Source organism: Mixophyes fleayi, chromosome 10 (assembly GCF_038048845.1).
Source record: "Mixophyes fleayi isolate aMixFle1 chromosome 10, aMixFle1.hap1, whole genome shotgun sequence".
Lineage (NCBI taxonomy): Eukaryota > Metazoa > Chordata > Amphibia > Anura > Limnodynastidae > Mixophyes > Mixophyes fleayi.
The window spans coordinates 57,581,546-57,603,777 of NC_134411.1; the positions used below are offsets into that span (position 1 = coordinate 57,581,546).

Genomic DNA, 22,232 nt, shown 5'->3' on the forward strand with positions numbered 1-22,232 from the left:
CGCAGCGCTGTACAGAGAATTTATTCACATCAGTCCCTGCCCCATTAGAGCTTACAGTCTAAATTCCCTAGAATAGACATGTTTCATTCTCAATACATCCAAATCATTTAACAAAGTATTGGCACCATGAACGTATACTTCCATATTCAAATTCCTTTCCTCACCTGATAGTGAATCTAGCTCTTAGAATATCAATAATCTCTGTCCCCTTATGTTTAAGTGTGTCATCACTTGTTTGTAAAGATGGGATAGTAGTGTGCATTTTGGTCCCATTCAATAAATTGGAGAGGAGCCTGCTAGATTTGTTGCCAAATTTATAAAAAGTAAATTTACCCGCAGTTATTTGGCGCTCACCTTGCTGTTGTAAAATATGATTGAAATGGATTTAATTTTGTCGATAATGCGTCCTATTTTCAGGTGTGGGTTGGTGTTTGTAATTCGCAAAGAATCTGTTAAGTCACGTTGGGCTATTAGATAAGCTTCTTGCTGATCTGTTCGATATTTGTTTTCTGAAGGAGATAATATCTTGCCAGATAATTGCTTTTGCAGTTTGCCAGAATAGCAATATTGTATCAGTGTGTTGCTGATTGTTATATACATAGGTATACCATGACATTTGTAACATGTTCTGAAAATTTTATAAGTTGGAGAGACTAGCAGGAAATTGCCATTTTCTATGAGTTCCTGATGGGGCCTGGATTTCTATCTTAACCCAAAGGAACACACAGGATTTCAGCCTAAACCTCACTCTCACCTATCTCTTAGGCTACAGATTTAGCTGGTTCCTTTATCAACACAGACACACACTTCACACCTCTCTGCAACCAACTACGTATAAGGCCCTTAGCAAATCCATGACTTAATTACCCAATTGTGCACACTCTGTGCTCTAGTAACTAAACAGTTAACACTTTACACACTAGTTTCTAAAGAGTTAACCCAGCCAAGCAATCTCTATCTTCTAAATAGGCAGTGATTTTTTTAGAGCAATAAGGACATAACTAATTAAATCTGTAGATTTAATATACAAAAAGTACAATACTTGCAGGTTATAAAAACAATTAATAAACAATTGACATACATACACATGCAAAACAGTTTAAAATAAAGAGATTAAATTCAGAGTATAACTTACAGATAAGTAGTATATTTTGCACCAAGGGAAATTGGCTTGAAGATGGAAAACTTATTAATGAGGACTGACAATTTGTCACTTCACAACACAGGTTTTTAAGCAAAATCAAATGATATGGCAGTGTGGATGCTAATGTGAAGTCGGAAATGTCCCCTAGTTTTTGTTCAAAACTATTCCTCAAGTTTTGACCTGTCTTAACTTCTCTCAGATATATCCCAGAGAAATAACTCCACCATCAACAAACCGGTCATAATCTCCCACACTTTTAGATACCAAACATGATGGAATTATACCAATATGAAATACCTTTCCCAAAGACATGTGACTACTGCTGTCCCTCGGTAGCCCTGGTACCTATAATTCACAACCCTGGTGTGGTTTCTGCCCCTGAGTATGGAGTGGCACACAGATTTCCCAAAATATGAAATATGAAGGCATTTTCTTTGAAGTTCATATTTGATATACCTGGATAGATAGCCTTCATGTATTGTCTTTGTCTACAAGGGTCTCATCTAGGCATACGGCTTTCCCCAATTTACACCTAGTGGTTATTTTGCTTTTACAATCCCTAATGAAAGGAAGTCCCCTTCAATTAAGAAGTGAAATACATGATCAAAGACAATGGGTGTCTGTGATCTGCATATCTTAAGTTGGTTTCCTCCCAGAGGGTCTGCTGAACCTAATTACTGCCCACTTGGCTAATTGACCAAATGTTTTAAAAGGAAACAAAACTTTCAACTGTCATCACTCATCACTGTAATTTCTATTTATCCATTTAATATTTTATTTGGGGCCCTCACCCTGACAAGGTTATTAATTTCAGCAACCATAGTTTCAATATACATGTAACTATGACTAAAGAACAACTCCTCCTCGCTAATTTTGATGCTTGGAAGGATGCCCTACCATCCACTGTTTCCTGCCCTAGCAGTAATAGTCACTGTTGCTAAACAACTGATTCTAAGGCAACGGACATCCCCAAAAACTCCAACCTTGGGTTAACTCCCGACAATCTTATTAGGCATCATTTATCTAGATAGAAAAGCTACACTCCCTGATGTCGGAAAAAGGGTACTAAAGTTTCACAAAAAATGGGGATTGTATATGGAATCATTAGCAACTCCTATTTAACAAAATATTTTCAAACTTTTTGAATTCACTATGTGCTATCTTCTTAGACAGCTGAACTGAAGCTAGATACGTCTTACCCTTCCAATTATTGACCCTCTACCATCTATAACTGCTATAATTAGATTCTCTTTTTTGTTACCAGCCTTCATATTTCCCCCCATATGTATACATGCTACTGCAGTAATTATAAAGGTCCATTTCAATATCTTTATTAATTAGGTTATCTGTTATTAATAATATATTAAATTATTATTATTATAATTTGACATTTGTGGGATACTGGAAAGAATGCAATATATAGGGCCATATTCAATTAGCCGCAATGTTCCTCCAAACATCGCGGCTGAGCACATTTTCCTGCACTATGATACCTCAATATCGTAGATTTCTCTTTGCACCTCTTTGGTGGCAAAGAGAAATCCACGTTGTTACATAGCCATGAAATGCCATCACGACAGTTCCGGAGGCACACCGCGGCTAATTGAATATGCCCCAGAATGTGAGTTTGCCTATTAATGGTGTCCTTTTTCAAAAAAGTAGAAATATGTTACTTCACTCTGGACTGAAATAGCCCATAATTCACTTTGAAAATGTCTAATACCATGAAACATGTAAGGACTGTTTCACTGTAACAAGAAACACATTGCTGCTGGTGTTAAGTTTAATATAAAAAATCTCTGTTGGAAGTTAGCGAACTATATGAGAACTGCATTGACAGGAAACTGGAAATCACCATTGGCTTTAGGTGCCAGATGCATATGTTGCAGGGAAAGATTGGAGCTAGAAGACTATACTGCAAGTATCTTTGCTAAAACCTGTGATTTCTTTTCCTATTATTCAGGCTTTGACACCAAGCAGATAAATGTTTGATATATTCTGAAATCATCACTGGTTCCTAATTGGATTCCTGTCACATCAAGACAATATTTTATATTTGTTATTGTGTGGAGAAGTTAAGAAAAACATAATTTGAGAGAAGTCTCTCAAAGTGAGATTGATTTTGATATTTCAACAGATATTTTCTGCTAGCATGATTATATTTTTTATTGCAATTTTTGCTGTTTTATCTTTTTATTGTTTGTAGAGTATCACTTTGGGTAATCTTTCTATTAATAAATGTAAGTTTTCATCCTATCTATGGACACATTTAAAAAATAATAATAATTTGAACAGACTGTCTATTTGGCGCTGTGACAATTGTTTTTTTTTACTTTTGGCCCATACTTCTCACCTCATGGACTGCATTACTAAATGTCCTTATCCCAGGATTGATCAAATATTGCAAAAGGCTCCACAAACACATTTAGCCAACAGCCAAATTGATCATAGCCTCATGTTAACAGATGACAGCTATTCCTATAATTATGAACTAAAAAATAAAAAACAAACCAACTAAATCTGATAAGAGAGAATGTGGGAACTTCCAACATTCGAGATTTGGATGTTACTGCAAAATATTAAACAGGATTTCAGCACCCAATCTTGTCCTCACTTTTCACATAGGTTACAGAGCTAGCTGAAACACCCCCAAAACAGTCATACACACAGGACCTGATTAAGGTTTCTGGCCGTCCTAGACTAATATGTGAAACCCCTTTGGTGTCTGTTGTTGTAATGTGAGCACACTTACTTGGGGTATCCTGATGTTGCTTGGTACCCTACTTGCTGTTGCCCTTCTTTACTGCTCCGGCTATGGCGTGGGTATAGGGGCTCCACTGAATATTCAGGATTTTAATCACAGTTACAATGGAATGGCCACTAGTGGTGGTGCAGTGTAATTATATATAAATATTGGGCACCAGGTCATCTCAGTTCAAAACTGAATCGAACTTTATTACACTCCTCTTCCTCCAGCACGATAATAAAGACAGTTGCAGACAAATATTTTCTAATAACTCCTACACACACTTAGCAGCAATAAAATAATTATGGCAGTTGACATACCCAGTGTTAAGTAATGTTGATACACAGCATCAGTCAGAGAACATCATATACACAGTCAAACAGTAGGCATGGTCCAGAGGTTCTGGTAGTACGCTCGTGCACACCATCCCATACGTCAGGGACCTTCCTTTACAACTTTACCCACACTGCCTTCATACTGCAACCCCCCTTCCTCACAGTATGAGGGTACTTTCTAAGGGAGCTCCTACTGGGCTGTACGGAATGATTCCCCACTATACAGGGGCCAACCTACCTTCAATTCTCTACTGAAACAGGGAACAACTGTGTAGGAAAAACTTACAAATTATTTTTCGGTATTACAACTCTCAACTCCTCCCCTACAGACATGTAGGCATTCAAAGTCTCACAGCACTGTCATGCAGGGTCCAATCATAATGTTGTAAATACACATCTCCCTCCATTTAGGGGCACAGTAAATGACAGTCTCCCATGGCATCTGGCCATGAACCCTCTACTAGGGTGCTGATACTTCTATTTACTATATTCAGGGGCACTTTCCCCCCTTTTGCTCATACAAATATTCATTTTTTGGCAGCTACCACACACTCGCCTCTATCCAGGCAAGCTCTACAGGCAACCTTTCTTCCTCCTTTATTGATAGGGACTCTTCCCCTCTTGTTGTGGCTCTAAGCCTCTTGCTCTGGTGTCTCCTCCGAACTATCCCTGAAGGTGGGGATCACCATCTCTATCACGGCCCCTCTCAATGGAGGCTCTTTTATGTTGGGGCGCTGCCCTCCCCCCACCTTACAGGGTTTTTTTATAATTGTGCGATGTGGCAGCCACCACGTCCCCCTATCACTTCCTGGAGACCTGGGACTACCCACCTCCTGTCCGGGTCCTGACTAAAATGGCTTCTCCCTCCAGGGCAGGAAGCCAGAGTCTTACCTGACTCCTCCATCACTAGCGTTTGTGTTTTTGTGCAGCGCCATTGGCCACTTCCCCACTGATGATGCAGCAGCCCACGTCATAGTGTAGGGACATCATGCATCACTTGCGCCACCTACAAAAAGAGGCACTGGCCTTTCTGTAGTTAGCTTTTCCCTCCATTGACCTCAATGCATTCAAACTTAGACAGATTTTCTTACCTGTTCTTGCTTGCTTTAGCTGTCTTCTGCAAAGTTGTGGTCCTGATTTCAAAATGTGCAAAAATGTAATTTTAATGCACAATGTTAACAAATTATGAATGATTAGGCTCTTTAGAGAGCATAGTCATGAACGCCACAAAATACAGATATTATGCTTCCCTCCACCAGCCATTTCATCAACTACCAGCGATCAATTCATGACCCCCTTGGCAATTTCATCACCCACTTTCCCAGTAATTTTATCACCCTCTCCTTTAGCCAATTCATCATCCACCTTAGCTCCCCACATGCCTTTCACTTGCTCATTTTTACATTAGTAAAAAGGATGTATGCATAAATGTCTCTTAACCCCCAGTGGACATTTCAAGACCCACAAGACATTTCTTCCCCCAATCCCAGCCTTCAGCCCCCCAGCAGTTTTATCACATCCCCCAACCAGCACATGTAACTTACCTTCCTGTCCAACATCAATATTCAGGTCCTGCTCCTCCCTCTTATCTTTTCCAGCACTGCAGAAATCTTCTTCTTCGGGGGCAGGCGGCCTGGCTGCAAATCCAGCTGCTATTAGCTGATGTCACTCTGAATTTTCTTATGCCTGTTTTTTATTTTAATCAGGGTAAAATAAAAATGAAAGAGGGAAGGGGGAGAGGGTAGACTCAAACAACAAAATGGCATTAGGGAATTGTAAGCTCAGTGTGACCTTCTCCATAGGGTGAGCTAGAACTAAAAAAAATGAAGATTGCATATTGTTAAATTGAGTGCAGATAGCCCAAGTTTTATAAAAAGAGTCATATGAATTCCTGAAGATGCTGGTCATTAGCTCCATCTCATAAGTCTAACAGATGATGTTTTGGAAAATTGGGAAAAGGCAAATAAAGTAATGTGTATTTTGGCTGACTGTTGCACATGCAATGAGATATCAAACCTCAGACCAAAATTTCTGTATGACCAGACAGCACCTTCAGGCATAGAGAAAAGAGCCTGGCTTTTGACAGCCTCTCCAACAAAGAGGAGAAACACTTGGATAAACCTTATGCAACATAGTTTGGATCAGGTGCAGGTGGTATTGAAGCGGATTTGGCCACACCTGTCCATACATGCAAACAATCTACTGCATCCAGGACCTTATTAAAATCTTTTTCCCAATCAGACTTATGAAGATATGTATGTTTTTTATTAGATACTAACATAGAATGATACAAAAATAATATTAGGCCACTGGATGAGTAATTGGCAAAGATGAATTAACTACCTCACCAGGCAATCAAAAACCCAATGATCTGTGTAGTTGATTTATTAACATCTACCAATATACAGTAATGGGTGGTGCTCCCTTACCATGTATAATTAGTAAATACTTTGAAGAAAAAAAGAAAGAAACACGAATACTAGGGGAACTCTATGATTACTGATTATTGTAGTTATAAAACAAATTATATTATTAGATAAGTTTAAAAATATGATCAAATATCCTGAATGTCACCAGTAGTGAAATAATTAAAAGCAAAAAGGGAAAAGAAAAAGTGATTAAAAATGGCAGAACTTGCTGCCAGGCCTAGCTGCCAGGCCACACATTAATAAATCGGAGAAATGGACCACCTGCCTATGAAATTGACTATGTTTATTTATGAAAGGTTTACATTATTGTAATCAGTGGCGCACGCAGGGGGGGTTTCTGAATCTCCAGAAACCCCCCTGCGCTAACTAAATGGCCACTATAGCGGCACTTACCTATACAGCAGCCGCGGCGCTGTCAAAGAAGCGTCCGCGGCGGTGATGTAGTGTATACAGCACCGTCGCGGATGCTTCTTTGACAGCGCTGCGGCTGCTGTATAGGACAGCGCTGCCTAAACGGAGCTGCTGCGCATGCGCAGTAGCTCTCGCGCGAGTTGTTTTTTTTTGGGTCGAGGGGGAAACCCCCCCCCCCGACAATCCTCTGTGCGCCCCTGATTGTAATCTATTCAGTTTCTGCCCATTAGGTTACTCGCTTTAACCAGGTTTGCCTGGTTAAAGCGAGTATGCGAAACGCACATCAGCGTTCGCCTTACTATGTTTAATTTAAAGATCCTTCTATAATAATCCACCTTTAAATTTTACAATATAGTGGTATTACCTGGGAGCACCAAGAATTTGGGGGGAGAACCGCAATGAGTATCTCAAGCTAGTTACTGTCAATACAAACAACTGCTAGCTTTATCAGACATGCAGTTGATTTACAAACAGGTTGATTAGTTAGCTGCATTAAAGGGAGAAGTACATGTCAATAGGAACTTGATGGGCAGAATCTGAATAGATTACAATAATGTAAACCTTTTATAAAATCAACATAGTCAGTTTCATAGCCAGCTGCTCTTTTTCTCCTGTTTATTATGTGTGGCTTATTACAAAGATCCTGTATATATAATACAGCTAATGTCTGTATTAGCTGTATTGTCTGTTATTTGTTAGAAAAATTAGGACAATATAGGGAATTATATATTCATTATTATAAGATATACACAACCAATACAAGAATCTAACAATCTTTATTATTCATACTAATTTCTAACAACAATTTATCATATTGAAGACATAGCGAGGCCTGGCAGCAAGTACTGCCATTTTTAATAATTTTTTTCTTTTCACTATGTATCACTTTTTGTTTTAAATTATTTTGCTACTGGTGACATTCAGGATATTTTGGATGAGTAATTGCTCAAACAGTAGTGCTCAAAAAAAGTTACTAGTCTAGCAGAAATTCTTATAGAAGTATTTTGAAATAAATGTCTTCTTTGCAGGTACTGGTGAAAAGCAGAGGAAGGGAGCTTAAAGGATTCATGAAGGCTTGTTGTGACAGGATGGACCACATATGCCACCCTGTCTGTTGTTGCTGGGAACCGGCTGGGCTTACTTTGCCACCGTTCCCTTTCGTTATCCCAAATGCGCCCTCTTGCCGCAGTAGGAGGGGCTTACACAAACTGCCACCACTGGACTCCTTACCGGCATCCAGTACCGGGTTTCTTCTGGGTAACTGATGCTGCTAGCATGTCTCGTTGCTGGTGTACCTGGGCTGGTACTCCTGACCTCTTACTATGGATCAGGGATGCTGTATATGGTCCCCCCTGGCCTATCACACTGACCAGGGCTCCATGAGTAGCGGGCAGAGCGGTGGTACTGGAAAAGCTTGTGTCCAAACCTCACAAACAGCCGGCGAACGGATTAGATTTAGGGTCTTATTGGTAGGTCACAGGAATACAGCAATATTGAAGATGTTTTCAAGCAGGTCTTTGAAGCAAGATGCTTATTTGCTCACACTGATTAGAGGTGTCAGTGATCAAGTTAGATGTTGAAATCAGAAGAACACTTTCACATACAAGCTAGAGCCTTTTATACATTTCAGACACAACTATTTTTAGCATCAGGATATACTCTATTTACACAAACATGGATTTACATGCATTGCAAAGCTAACACAATTTGCGCTTGTCTATGAAATTCACTCTGGACAAAAGTAATGACCCCTTGCTGGGCCTTTGGCCAGAGTAGGCATGACACTTCATCACAAAACTTTGTTAGCACTTCCTGCTACCAGAATCCCTTCCACATGCCTAATTGAAAGTTTCCACTAGCAACCTTACAAATCCCAAACAATGACACTTCCATACTAAATACACCCCAATACACATAAGTCCTCCATACACAAAGGCCTATTGTATCAGATATATGCATCAGAAATAAGGCATATCCTTTAATAAGGTGAAAAATGGAAAAAACTGTTTCTACCCTGGTCTCAGAAATAACGATTTCCTATCTCAGAATATATACAATATTAAAAATAAGTGCATTGGCAATTTATATAAATCGGCACCCTGCGCTTTTTCCCTTAAATAAATTTATACCATAAGTTATTTATGAGTGATCCAGTCACACTTGTAAACATAGGAAATGTTCCCACTTTAGTTAGATCATTTGGAAATCTAATATTAGCCAATATCCTATGAGGGAATGCATTGTAGTGAGCTTCAGGGGACAAAAAAGAATATGGCAGCCACATGATAGCTGGTGTCGATGATAGGAGTAGATCAGACTCAATGTCACCAAGAATTTAGACCCAAAAGGAGAATGAATATTAATATATTGCGATAGCTGTGCAGCATCAAAATATTTTTTTAAATTTGGGATACCCAATCTGCCACACTGCCTCTTTATTTGTTTTCACTCTATTTCAATTCACTAAATTTATGATTTATATAGTAATTTCTTTAAACATAAATCACTTAAAATGCAAAATTGTATTCAATTAAATGAACAACTTCATGTTTTGCCCTTCATAAAGTGATGCATTTTTTTCATATTCTTGTTAGGAAAATAAGTTTTCAAAAACATCAATGGCTACACATAATATTCAGATAGAACTTGAAGACAACTTGCTTACAAAAGTCAGCAATCTCCTTGACATTACAAGGAAAGACATTTCAGCTGAAGAGGTAAGTTTAGCCTTTTACTAACCTACTTAACCTATTGTAACAAGGTATCCTGAAATTTGATTTGAGACCTGCAATATTAACTTTTTATTGGATTTCATGTTAGTATGGTTTTGTATTTGCAAATACAAGGGCATGTAAAACTCCTGACTGTGAGTGCCAATGTATTATACTGTGAATCTCCCTGTTAGAGGTGGAAGAGTGAATATGGAAGTACTACATTTAGCGATCAGGAAAGAATATTAAGATAATGTAATCTGTTGATGTTTAGGGCACGTCACACAGTTCAACCAGGTGGAGAATGGAGCAGAAATGTAGGTAAAGAAGTTAAGGAGGAGTATCTGTTCTGCATAGCAGAAGGGTATTCCATTTAGACAAATGGGTAACATCTCCCTCGCATTAGGAGACAGTGGCTGAGCAACCCATTTTTGTATACAATCAGGCTTTCAATCTTCTACTGACCCCTGACTTCATTTTTACATATATATATGACTCTCCATATTCCTGTGTGTTAGGCTAGCATCAGCCAGATTTTTTTAAAACTTTAACTGGAAAACAGGCTATCCTGCAATAGCTGCACCAGCTCTAATAGGGGCATATGAAAATGTTGTAATGCTCATGAAACGTAGTGCAAAATTCAGAAACCAGTTCAATCATTTCTTTGATATTTTTTTCTGTAAAGAGTGTTGAGTTTATAAAAGTGACCAAACAAGAGCTTATTTAATAACTTATTCAAATCAGTAACTGAAGACCCCACGTCCTCAGTTACTGATCTGAACATGTCAATAAATAATGGACAGTTATAGAAAAATAACAGAATTCAGTGAACAATATCTGAACTAAAAAAAATATATATAAATAATTAAAACTATAAACGCATTCAAAGAAAAGCTAGAGAAAGTATAATTCAGTCATATTTTCAAAATGTCTGTTTCCAGGTTAAGGTCTACTTTTAAATATCATTTTAAATAAAAAGCTGAATGTATAGCCAGACATGCAAAACTAGGTGCATGATTTTCAGAAATGATCTTCACTGAACTTTGCATCCAAAAATATGATTTTGTGTATAAATAGGGAGTAAGAGTAGGTAGAAATGCAAACAAAACAGGCTGTTAGGTTACTGTGATACCTCCGAGCTATGCAGATTTAGTTGAGACAGTCCCAATTCTATGGGACTGTTCCTCAGTCCTTACAGTCAGAACCTTTGTCATATGTTCTAGAAAACACTTTTACTCTCAAAGTATCACTGTTTTTCTTATACTATGACGTAACTACTGTAAGAACATACCTGCTCCACGCTCCCAACCGCAGGGTCCGCTTGTTTTAATTCCTGCACGGCACTGCGATCATGTGACCCTGGGTGGGAAGTTTGAAACTATACAGTTGCATCCATCTATCTACTTTCTACCACATCAGGGTGCTACCCTGAGGGTCGCGACCTGCGGGCTCCCGGCAGCAAAATCCATCCTGCCTTGTGGAAGTTCTTGGTGAAGACCAGGGGGTCTGTTAGATACTGCGCCTCGGGAAAGCCAGCACCAATCCTTATTGATAGTTGCCCTCAGGGACCATAACAACTACCTATAAATGTAGCCAGTTTAGAATAGTAGACATCTCAATATTTTCATTTATGGATAATTTGAAAATGTAGAACATTGCTTTGTACTTTTTTTTTTTTTTGCTTAATTTAATTAAGTGTAGTTAACTTCATTGTTTTATTTTTATTGCTGCTTCACTCAAAGGAATGCAATTCAATACATATTCAACTAGTGTTGAGCATAGATATATGATGTGTGTTTCAATTACTGACTGCATACATGTCAAGGCTCAGAAAACAAGAAACACTTCATCTAAAAAACTGAACACCCCATGTTAAAACATCTACTGTAATAGTGGTAGTTTCATATCTGTTTTTTGCAGGTATTCTTTGAATTAGGTACCAAAAAATAAATTAAAAAAAATAAATATAAATTTAGAAATGCTTTACTTTAGTGTTTCATTTCTATCACAAGACTTAGACCATTGGAGAATTCACTCCAACACATTCAGCTAGTTGTCCCATAAAGCCATAAAAGGGGATGCTTTTACTTTACTCTTTGTCTATGCATCTAACAAGGAAAGTACCAAAGTTGTAAATTTTTACAAATAAACTGTAAACACTAGTATTCATTTTCCCAAAATAGCAGAAATTCCACTGAAAGATTCAACATTGACATCCAGGTCCAAGAATCTCTGCCTTCTAATTTTTTGGAAATGTTTGTGTTCCACATTGCAATATGAATGGCATCAATGAGCTATAGCCTCACTATAAAAAACACCTTCTGCATTGAAGAATAAAACTTCTAAGTCCATACTCCCTTGCGGCAGCCTCTGGTGAAAGCCTCCCTCTCAGTTAGACTCCGCACCTTAACGGGGGCAGTGTCAAACCAGGCAAACACTTCGGGCATCCCAAGTCCTCCGAATTGTGACAATACTGGTCTTGGTAACGTCACCTGAGGATGGTGGTACCAGAATAAAAGCATTAAAAAAAACGAAGATTATTAAAAGCCATATTGTTTTTTAATGGGCCAGATATAACAGTAATATTATTTTTTAAAAATAAACAAATGCATTTACTTGAGAACTTATGCTCGGGCTGCCTCCTCCATGGGCCACTCCACCGCCGCTGAAGCTAAACTATTGAGCACCTGCAATTAACTTATATCCGCAGATGCCTGCGGACTGTCCTGCATGCAACATTTGTATCTTCATTGATTATGTACCGAGCTGCAAGTCGAAAATAATGATCTATTGTTGTTATCAGTACCCACAGCTTGACACAAGATAATGCAGTTGCGCCATTGTTTGCAATTGAATCATAATTTTTAACATTCTAGTCACTGAGTGGTTCTCTGTGCACATATTAGCATATGCATGTCAGTTCTGGATCCCATCAATACCATATCTAAGATGGTTGACTTTCACTTGTCATTTATTCACAATAATCAACCATCACAGAATTTAGCATGGATGGCTGCTAACCGGTATTAACGCAACTGAACAGGGAGGCGCGGAGTCTATCGTATCCCTGGTATTCACCAGGGGCCTCCGCAAGGTAGTTTGGGTTTAGAGTACGCAGGTCGCGGTTCTCTAAGACAGTCACGTAGTGACAGTAGTAGACAGGTGTAGTCAGACAGTCCAGATCAGAGCCAGCTGAGTAGAGCATACACAGGGGGATTTAGAGAGTAGTCAGGTCATCTAATAATTGAACCAACCGAACAACAAGGTGCCAAATCATAACACAGGAGAGAAGTAGGGAACAAGCCAAGTCAGAACCAAATTATGCAAGAACAAAGTTAGAGGAGATGCTGGAGCAGGCAGTGAACCAATACTCTGGCACCCTAATGGTGTCAGAGGATCCTATATAAACGATAGGGTGCACCCTGAAAGGGTGAATGAGATTCGGCGGTCAGATACACTGACACAGCGTGCATAAGAAAACAAGTGAGAGTCCTGTTGCCAGACGTGGCTGTCGGGAGGACACAGGTGCCCGTTGTTAGGAACCCCTCCAGCCAGTACAGTAAACCCCAGAGTCTGCTCCAAAAGTCTGGTGTTCACTGTTGCCCATAGTGGTGGGGACAGACTTGGCTGCAGACAAACAGAGGGTCGTGAGATGTGTACCAGCTGGGGAGAACCCAGGAATAGAGTGTTATGGCAGACAGCAGAGTGAAGTCCAGGCAAGGGTCGAGGGCCGGCAGCAGACAACGTATCCAAAGAACAAGCCGTGGTCAGAGGTCACAGGCAATACAACAGGGTCCAGAAACAAGCCAGGGGTCATACACGGGAAATCAGATCTAGAACACAGCACAGGAGCAGGAAACAGGAACCAGGGAGCCTAGCTACACTGAGAGCTATAACTGGCAGTGAGGCTTTGTCGTCACTGCCTTAAGTAGCGAGGAAAACTAATAGGAGCAGAGAGCCAGCGAGACTCCTCCCAATATACTAATCACCAATCAGAAGGCCATGACTAATAATATATAATATTCAAGCTTCCCCTATCTAGGAACGTCTACAAAACATAATATGCAAATATGAGTATGCTGCAGATAAGCACTGAAAAATAAGGTGTTTAATTTCTTCTGCGTGCATGCGCCCGGCTGTAGGACAGCTGGCCGGGCACTGCGGCAGGGGAGACAGAGCGTCCGGTTGTTGCCCAGGCAACCGGGACATGGAGGGCGGAAGTGACGTCCCGGTCGTCATGGAGACGGCTGGGACGCCTAGGACAGCTGTAAGTGAGCCGCGGCGGCCCGTCGGGGAGTCGCGACTCATAACAACCATCTCCTGCACCTAGTGTCAGTGCGGAGATGGCGCCTGACAGTACCCCCCTCCCCTGAAAAAGAAGGGTTGGAAGATTGATTCTTCAAGTACTTAGCAGATGGTTAGCATGTAGGTCTTCTTTATCCATCCAGGACCTCTCTTCAGGGCCATAACCATTCCAGTGGACAAGGAATTGAGTCTTGCTGCAAAAAGATTGTGACCCCAAAATGCATTCAACCTCATATTCATTGCCCAGAGCCATCTTGATAGGAGGAGGCGGAGGCTGATGTTACGAATCTGGTTTGAAACAGGCCTGATTAGTCAGAGCAGGCCTGTACACGACCTGGTGCTGAGTCTTAATTAGGGTTCAGAATAAGGAAGCAAGACACAGATGTACTGTGTTCAATACTTCAATGAATAAATAATAAACATATATATAAATATGCACAGATGACTGGAATGAAGTATAATCTGCGGATGTATAATACAGATATCACATATAATGGAGAAGCATAAATATGTAAAGATGTCACAGCTAATACGTGGAAATATTAGTAACGTACATAATACAGAAATAACAAGAATGGTTAGATTAATGGAAGCAGCAACAAGTGCTGCAAATCACAGGGAGAGCATATAGCAATGCAAGCATCAATATACGAGAAGCCATAGTGTTGGGAGTGAGGCAGAGAGGAATCCAGGGCGGAACACCACATACAGCAATGCAGGGAGACACAATATATGACAATGCAGAGATGGAGCATCCGACAAGGTTAAGCACACAAAAGGGTTGGTAATTAGCTACAGTGGAGCATAACCATGACTGTAGCAGAGGCAGTGATACAATGCAGGTGTCAATTAGACGCGGCGGAGCGTGGCAAGGTGATATACACAACAGCAGTACACAGCACAGATGATATCAGCTTTAATAACCACAGCAAATATGAGAATAGTCAGCACTCAGTGCACTACAGAGAAGGTAGCAATAACCAATGTCCAGGATACTACAGGGTTCGGTGATTAGTAGATGACACTACACAGAGATGCAAGGTAAAGTCTATACACCGCAGAGTCCAGGAATTAGCAGTGTAAGCGAACCAGTCTGTTTGGTATGACAAATGTTCTTATGCAGCAGGGTTGAAGGTAATGAGAGTCTGGGTATCACAGTAGAGGCACACTTGAGAGTAAACAGAGTCTTGTAAAATGCACATGAAGATACTTGCAGCAAGGAAGTCCCAGGAGAAGTGCTCCAGCACTTGGTTAAAGAAATGGAATTCTTTCACAAGGAAGACACAGGGTCAGGATACACAAGGGTCCATGGAGTCAGGGTAGCAACAAATTGCACTGACAGTAAGCAGGTGTCAGTGCGGAGTTTAAATAGAGCAGGTTTGAGGGCGAGTCATGTGATCCACAGAAGAATAGAGCAGACAGGGAAAGTAACAAAACTGGACAGGATTGTTACAGCTGATAATTGGAGAATTCCTTAAGGACCAGCAGCTTTAGTAGATAGATATGAAATTAATTATGTACATGGATTGAAGATGGTAAATGGAGCTTATAGGTAACCGCGTTAATAATATGGAAGATGTGAAAGGGATCAATATATCGAGGGGCTAATTTCATTTATGGCAGCTTGAGTCTGAAGTTGCGCGTGGATAGCCTGACCTTGTGCCCTACGTGAAGAACTGGAATTTTCCTACGATGATGGTCAACAAAGAGCTTGTGCCGTTCTGAGGATTGTAGAAGTTTAGTACGTACTTGAGTCCAAATTTTTGAAAAGTCATAGACCATATCTTGAGCCACAGTTACTGATGCACTGGAAGCTTCAGAAAAGGTGGGAAGTATGGGGTGTCTGCCAAAGATGGTAAAGAAGGGAGTCACTCTGGAGGATTCATGTTGATGAATATTATGTGAAAACTCTGCCCAAGGTAGATAAGCACTCCAAGAGGACAGGTGATCAGAGCAGTAACAACGGGGGAACGTCTCCAAATCCTGGTTGACTCGCTCAGTTTGACCATTGGTTTGGGGATGGTAACCCGATGAGAATTTTAGCTTGATTCATAGATTATTGCAAAAGGACTTCCAGAATCTTGAAATAAATTGTACACCCCTATCGGAAATGATCTCCAGGGTGCAACCATGGATACAAAAAATGTTTTTGATGAAAAGAATGGCTAGTTCGGCAGCAGATGGCAACTTCTTAAGAGGGACGAATTGTGCCCATTTGGAGAAACGATCGACCACCACCCAAATAGTATTGAAGTCATGGCTATTAGGAAGGTCAGTAATGAAGTCCAAAGCCGTCAATAAAATTGCACAGACTTACATCTCCTCACTTGTCTTAAATGAAACTGAATTTGAACCACTCTCCTTTCTCATGACTCTGCAATAACTCAGCTACTCCATCACCTGTTCCTAATTACTCTCCATTCAACACTTCCACCCACTCTCCCACATGGCTCTCCACATCATTAGTCCATGCTATCGAGACATCCAGGAATAAACTACATCTACTGCAGCCTCACTTTGCACTACTCTGATTGCACAGAATATTGCAACTAGGTAGTTTTTTTATTCCCTTATTTTTGCTATTTTAATCATAAATCCCAATGCTTGCCAAATTATTTTTCTTTCTCTCCTTTCATGACATTATCATTAGGACTATATCATCCCTCACCCATCCTGCAAAACACACCTCTGTCCACATTGCCCTTTCATTACTTCACTCACCTCTACTTATACTTCGGTTAAGATTAGTCGCTGACCAAGAGCAACCAGGCCCAAATCATTCCACTGGCTCCTCCGCTTCATGTTCAAAGTGGAGCCAGCAAAATTTTTGCACTAGGGAGTTGGAAGTGTTCTCCACCCCAGCAAAAGACTGTATCTGGAAGGCCAATGCTGTCGCTCCAATTAGACGAATGGTGTGTGAGGTAAGAAACCACTTAAGATTTTTTGGGGGGGACCACATTTAATATATTGCGTTTTGCATACCTGGTACAGTTCTTCGAAAATTTTAGCAACCTTAAAATCATTGTCTAAGGTATGACAGTTGTAAATCTTTACTAATGGAAAAAAAATTATCATTTTCATTCTCAATTTGACATCTTTTATACATTTTTCAAATTAAGTATTAAAGCTGGGTAGCTTTCTGTTACTAGTCTTTCACCACTAGGGTCAATACCTTTCTATCTAAATGTATGTCTTATTAAAATATATTTTAGAGATAAGTGGTTCTGATTTTGTGAAATCTGACACGATCTGACAAATTCAGATCTCAAAACCAGACAAAACGTCATTTGTATATATATATTCAAATCTCGTTTTCTCAAGTGGTAGTTTAGAACAAGACAACATATACCTTCTGGCACTTGTTATGACCGTGGTAATTATTTGTACCATTATTTGCAAGAGGTTTGCAACCCTCAAATTAGAAATTGTAAGGCAAAGTGTGCAATAGTGTGTATAGAATCATGAACAGATAATGTACTGAGGATATTCTTTAAAAATGATTTATTAATTATAAAAAAATAAGTAAAACACATCCTAACTTCTTTGAGGAAATATACAATAATTCATCAAATATACTGACATAGAAAAAAGTGCAAAGAGTATAAGCATATACTTTTCAATATAAATTGGCCTACCAACCATCCACTTACCTCTCACCTCTTCTGTTTCTCCCCTGGCCCCTTTTTTCTCTTTGATTCACTGGCTCCCTGCTGTGCCTGATTTTATTTACCCTTCCTTAGGATGTATGAGCAGGGCCCCTCCCCCCTCCTGTCTCCATACCTGTTCTTCCGCTCCGTCTTTACTGTATTTGCCTGCCTGGAGTTTCTGAAGTACTGGTACTATGTGTTTATTGTTCTGTACTGTTTTACCCTGTATAGTCTACTGTTTGTACCGTGTACGGTGATGCGGAAACCTTGTGGCGCCTAACAAATAAACGATAATAATAATAATAATAATAATAATAATAATAAATTGATATTGGTATAATTTGTTGTAATGTTCTGTTCTAAAATCTTTCTTAGCTTATTAAAATCCCAGAGTATTGACGAAATATATTAGAGCAGATACTCTCACTCAATAAATAATGTAGGTTTAGTTTGGATATTGACTGCTACACAAACTCAATCGAAGCTGGTAATCGAGTGGATACTCCTGTAAGCAGTTCTTAGTATGACCACAAATATGGAAAATAGAGGTATTGGCGTCTTACCAGTTCACTGGAATATATGTGATAGTTCTCGCCGTCCACGAAGTGAAAAAGTCGCACTGGCCATCCTTGGCTGTTCTACTGTATGCAGCCCGAAATATCCTCCCTCCGCAACCACGTCTAGTATATAGTGGTTCCTAATACTATTAGAGCATGTGTCCACTGATGAGCACATATATCTTCAACGATTGCTGGTAGATATGAAATTAATGCCGATGATTCAACACCCTGTATTTAGCAATAGCGGTAGCAGATGTCAATAGATGGAAAAGAGTTGGACCAAAAGATACCTCAGGGCAATTTTCTCAAAGACATCATGTCAAAATGGTGGCTGCTTGTGAGGGTCAGCAGCAGCTACACACCCCAAAAAAACACTATATATTTGAATATTTTCTATTTTACAATGCTTTTTTTTTTTTTTTTACTCAAATTTTTTTATTAAACACTCACAGGTGACAGCAATCATGTGGCGGATAACAGAAAATGAAAAAAATAACAAAACAAAATCCAACAGACACTGTCACAACACATGTTTAGAATTGCTATGCATAACCAAACATATTAAATGAAAAGTCGTGCTGGCTCAAGCAATATCTAAATTATTAAAGGGATAGTGGGTGGCGTGGTCGTCTGCCATAGTGAACTAAGACAAGGAGGTACCTCAGAGAGCAAAGGGAATGACTCCACCTATAGGAATCTTATAAGCAGGAGTCCCCGGTACGGAAGAGGCAATCCATAAGGGGGCATTAGTGATATAACCAGGGGGCCCAGATTTGGTGAAACTTGTCTTCTTTATCTCGCAAGTAGAAGGTGATTTTCTCCATGTTAGCAATGAACCAAACATAGGATTATAGAGATGAGACGCGGGGAGGTGCTGCGCTTTTCCACAATTTGTCTATCAAGCACCTAGCGGTTACCAGGACATGCGAGGCCAGTTTCGCAGAGTGGATATCAACATCTTGAATAGGATAGCAAAGGAGGAAGGACCAAGGGTCCTTCTGTATAGGGTATTGGAGAAGAGAGGACAGGAGGCTAGCTACTTTATCCCAGAAGGAGGAGATGACCGAGCAAGACCACCAGATATGTAAGAAAGTACCCCTATGGCCGCAGTCCCGCCAACAGGCCAGGGAGGCAGTCAGGTACATTTTAGCTAGTCTACCAGGCGTAAGATACCATCTGTATAGATCTTGTACTCATTATCCTTAATTAAAGTAGATATGGAGCTGGAGGCTATGCTCATTCTGATGGTCTCCCAGCAGTCCTCCTCGGGGGGGGGGGCAAGTCCCTCTCCCACTCCCTCTCGTGGCTATTCCCAGAGACCAGCATCTTGTCTAGCAGCAGGCTATAGATTGAAGAAATCATGCCTCTCCGGGGAGGTGAGGAGAGACAAAGGGTCTCAAAGGGGTATATCAGTGGAGGTGAGTCACCCGACAAGCGAGAGAGAAGAAAGTGCCTGATTTGTAGGTATTGGTAGAAGGGCGGGTTTAGGCCGGGGTATTTAAAGCAGATAGCATAATAAGTCATGGGTCTTCTCCGGTCCAAAAGGTCGCCAGCAAAGTGGATACCAGAGGCGATCCATGCTAAAGAGATAGACCGAAGTCTGCCAGGGGAGAAGGCAGGGTTGTGCCATAAGGTAGTAATATTCAGAGGAGTCGAAGGGACGGAAAGATGGCTCATGCAGGTCTCCCAGTTCCGAGCGGCAAATAGTAAGGTAGGAAAGCGCTTGATCAATGTAAGCCTAGATTGTTTAGGTAGGCCCCAAATACTAGAAAGGTCTGGTAGAGAGAGGTAGGCGGCTTCTATATCTGCCCAGGCGTGGGAGGCCGGAGGAGCAAAGGAGGTAACAACAGAACTTAGATGGGCCACCCAGTAATATGCCTTGAGGTCAGGAAACCAACTACCTCCACAATTTGTGGGTTTCTTAAGCAGTGCAAGTTGGACCCTGGGAGATCTGCCCCACCAGACAAATTTAACTAAGTGTCGTTGCATAGTATTCAATTTGGAGATAGGGACCCTGATGGGAAGTGTCTGGAATAGGTAAAGGAGCGGAGGTAGAACAGACATTTTAACGGCAATGATCTTGCCCAGCCACTAAATAATTAGGGGCCTCCAAGAAAAGATATCAGATTTGAGTTTGAGAAAAAGAGCCGGGTATTTCTCCTGGAATTGGAACTCGTAGTTGGTGGTGATGTAAATCCCCAGATACTTTAACCCAGTGGTTACCAAACTTTTGCAGTTTGCGGCACCCTTAGAGTCTCCAAATCTTTTCAAGGCACCCCTCCAAAATAATTATTGAGCAGTCCTTTTTTAGAAGTAGTTGGGTCAAAAAATTGTAATAAGTATTTAGGTCAGGACAGAAATACTTATTTAGTTGTATGCAAAAATGCCCCCTCTGCATCCAGGCACTCTGCCCTCAGGCACTCTGTCCCCTCTGCATCCAGACACACTGCCTCCTCTGCATCCAGACACACTGCCCCCGCTGCATCCAGACGCACTGCCCTCTCTCACACTGCCCCCTCTGCCATTCTGTCACACTGTCCCCCTCCTCTGCCCTCTCTCACGATGTCCCCCCTCCTCTACCCTCTCTCACGATGTCCCCCCTCCTCTGCCCTCTCTCACGCTGTCCCCCTCCTCTGCCCTCTGTCACACTCCTCTGCCCCTGTTACACTCCTCTGCCCTGTTGTGCCCCAGCTGTCACCCTCCTCTGCCCCTGTTACACTCCTCTGCCCCTGTTACACTCCTCTGCCCCGTTGTGCCCCAGCTGTCACCCTCTCTGCCCCTGTTACCCTCCTCTGCCATGTTGTGCCCCAGCTGTCACCCTATTTGCCCCGCTGTCACCCTCTCTGCCCCAGCTGTCACCCTCTCTGCCCCGCTGTCACCCTCTCTGCCCCAGCTGTCACCCTCTCTACCCCCGCTGTCACCCTCTCTGCCCCGGTCACCCTCTCTGCCCCAGCTGTCACACTCTCTGCCCCCGCTGTCACCCTCTCTGCCCCGCTGTCACCCTCTCTGCCCAGCTGTCACCCTCTCTGCCCCAGCTGTCACCCTCTCTGCCCCCGCTGTCACCCTCTCTGCCCCCGCTGTCACCCTCTCTGCCCCCGCTGTCATGAACCCTCTTACTCCTCTGCCGCGCACCAGCCATAGAAAAAAAAGAAAGAGCACAGAAACTTACCAATCCGCCGGGCGCTGGGACCCAGCAGCCTCCTCTCTCCCGCAGCACCTTGTTACTAACGTCGATATTCAGTGATAGCTGCGGGAGAGAGGAGGCTGCTGGGTCCCGGCGCCCGGCGGATTGGTAAGTTTCTGTGCTCTTTCTTTTTTTCAATGCATGGCCCGCGGCACCCCAGTGACAGTGCCGCGGTTTGGGAACCGTCGCTTTAACCTTTTCTTTTGCCACCGAAAGTGGAATTGGGAGGTAATATCCTGACAATCGCAGAGAGGGAGATTAAGGAGCAGTGCCTCAGATTTAGTGATGTTAATTTTATACCCGAGAGATTTCCATAATGGGTCATGATGGTGAATAAGTTGGGCAGAGAGGTCCTCGGCTACTGCAGGGTCAAAAGCACGTCGTCGGCAAAAAGAGAGATCTTGCTCTCCGGGTCCCCCGTGTGCCCTCTCTCACACTGCCTCCTCTGCCCTCTCTCACGATGTCCCCCCTCCTCTGCCCTCTCTCACGATGTCCCCCCTCCTCTGCCCTCTCTCACGATGTCCCCCCTCCTCTGCCCTCTCACAATGTCCCCCCTCTTCTACCCTCTCTCACGATGTCCCCCCTCCTCTGCCCTCTCTCACGCTGTCCCCCCCCTCTGCCCTCTGTCACACTCCTCTGCCCCTGTTACACTCCTCTGCCCCTGTTACACTCCTCTGCCCCGTTGTGCACCAGCTGTCACCCTCCTCTGCCCCTGTTACACTCCTCTGCCCCTGTTACACTCCTCTGCCACGTTGTGCCC

The 22,232-nt window shown here is 41.7% G+C and overlaps 1 protein-coding gene across 1 annotated transcript in view; it reads left to right on the forward strand.

Moving 5' to 3' along the window:
- CARMIL2 (capping protein regulator and myosin 1 linker 2) overlaps window positions 1-22,232 on the forward strand; it is a 1,059,949-nt gene that overhangs the window by 600,958 nt on the left and 436,759 nt on the right. Inside the window, exon 29 of the mRNA XM_075188807.1 lies at window positions 9,660-9,782. Within this exon, the coding sequence (XP_075044908.1) occupies window positions 9,660-9,782 (123 nt within the window). The remainder of the gene's footprint in view (window positions 1-9,659; window positions 9,783-22,232) is intronic.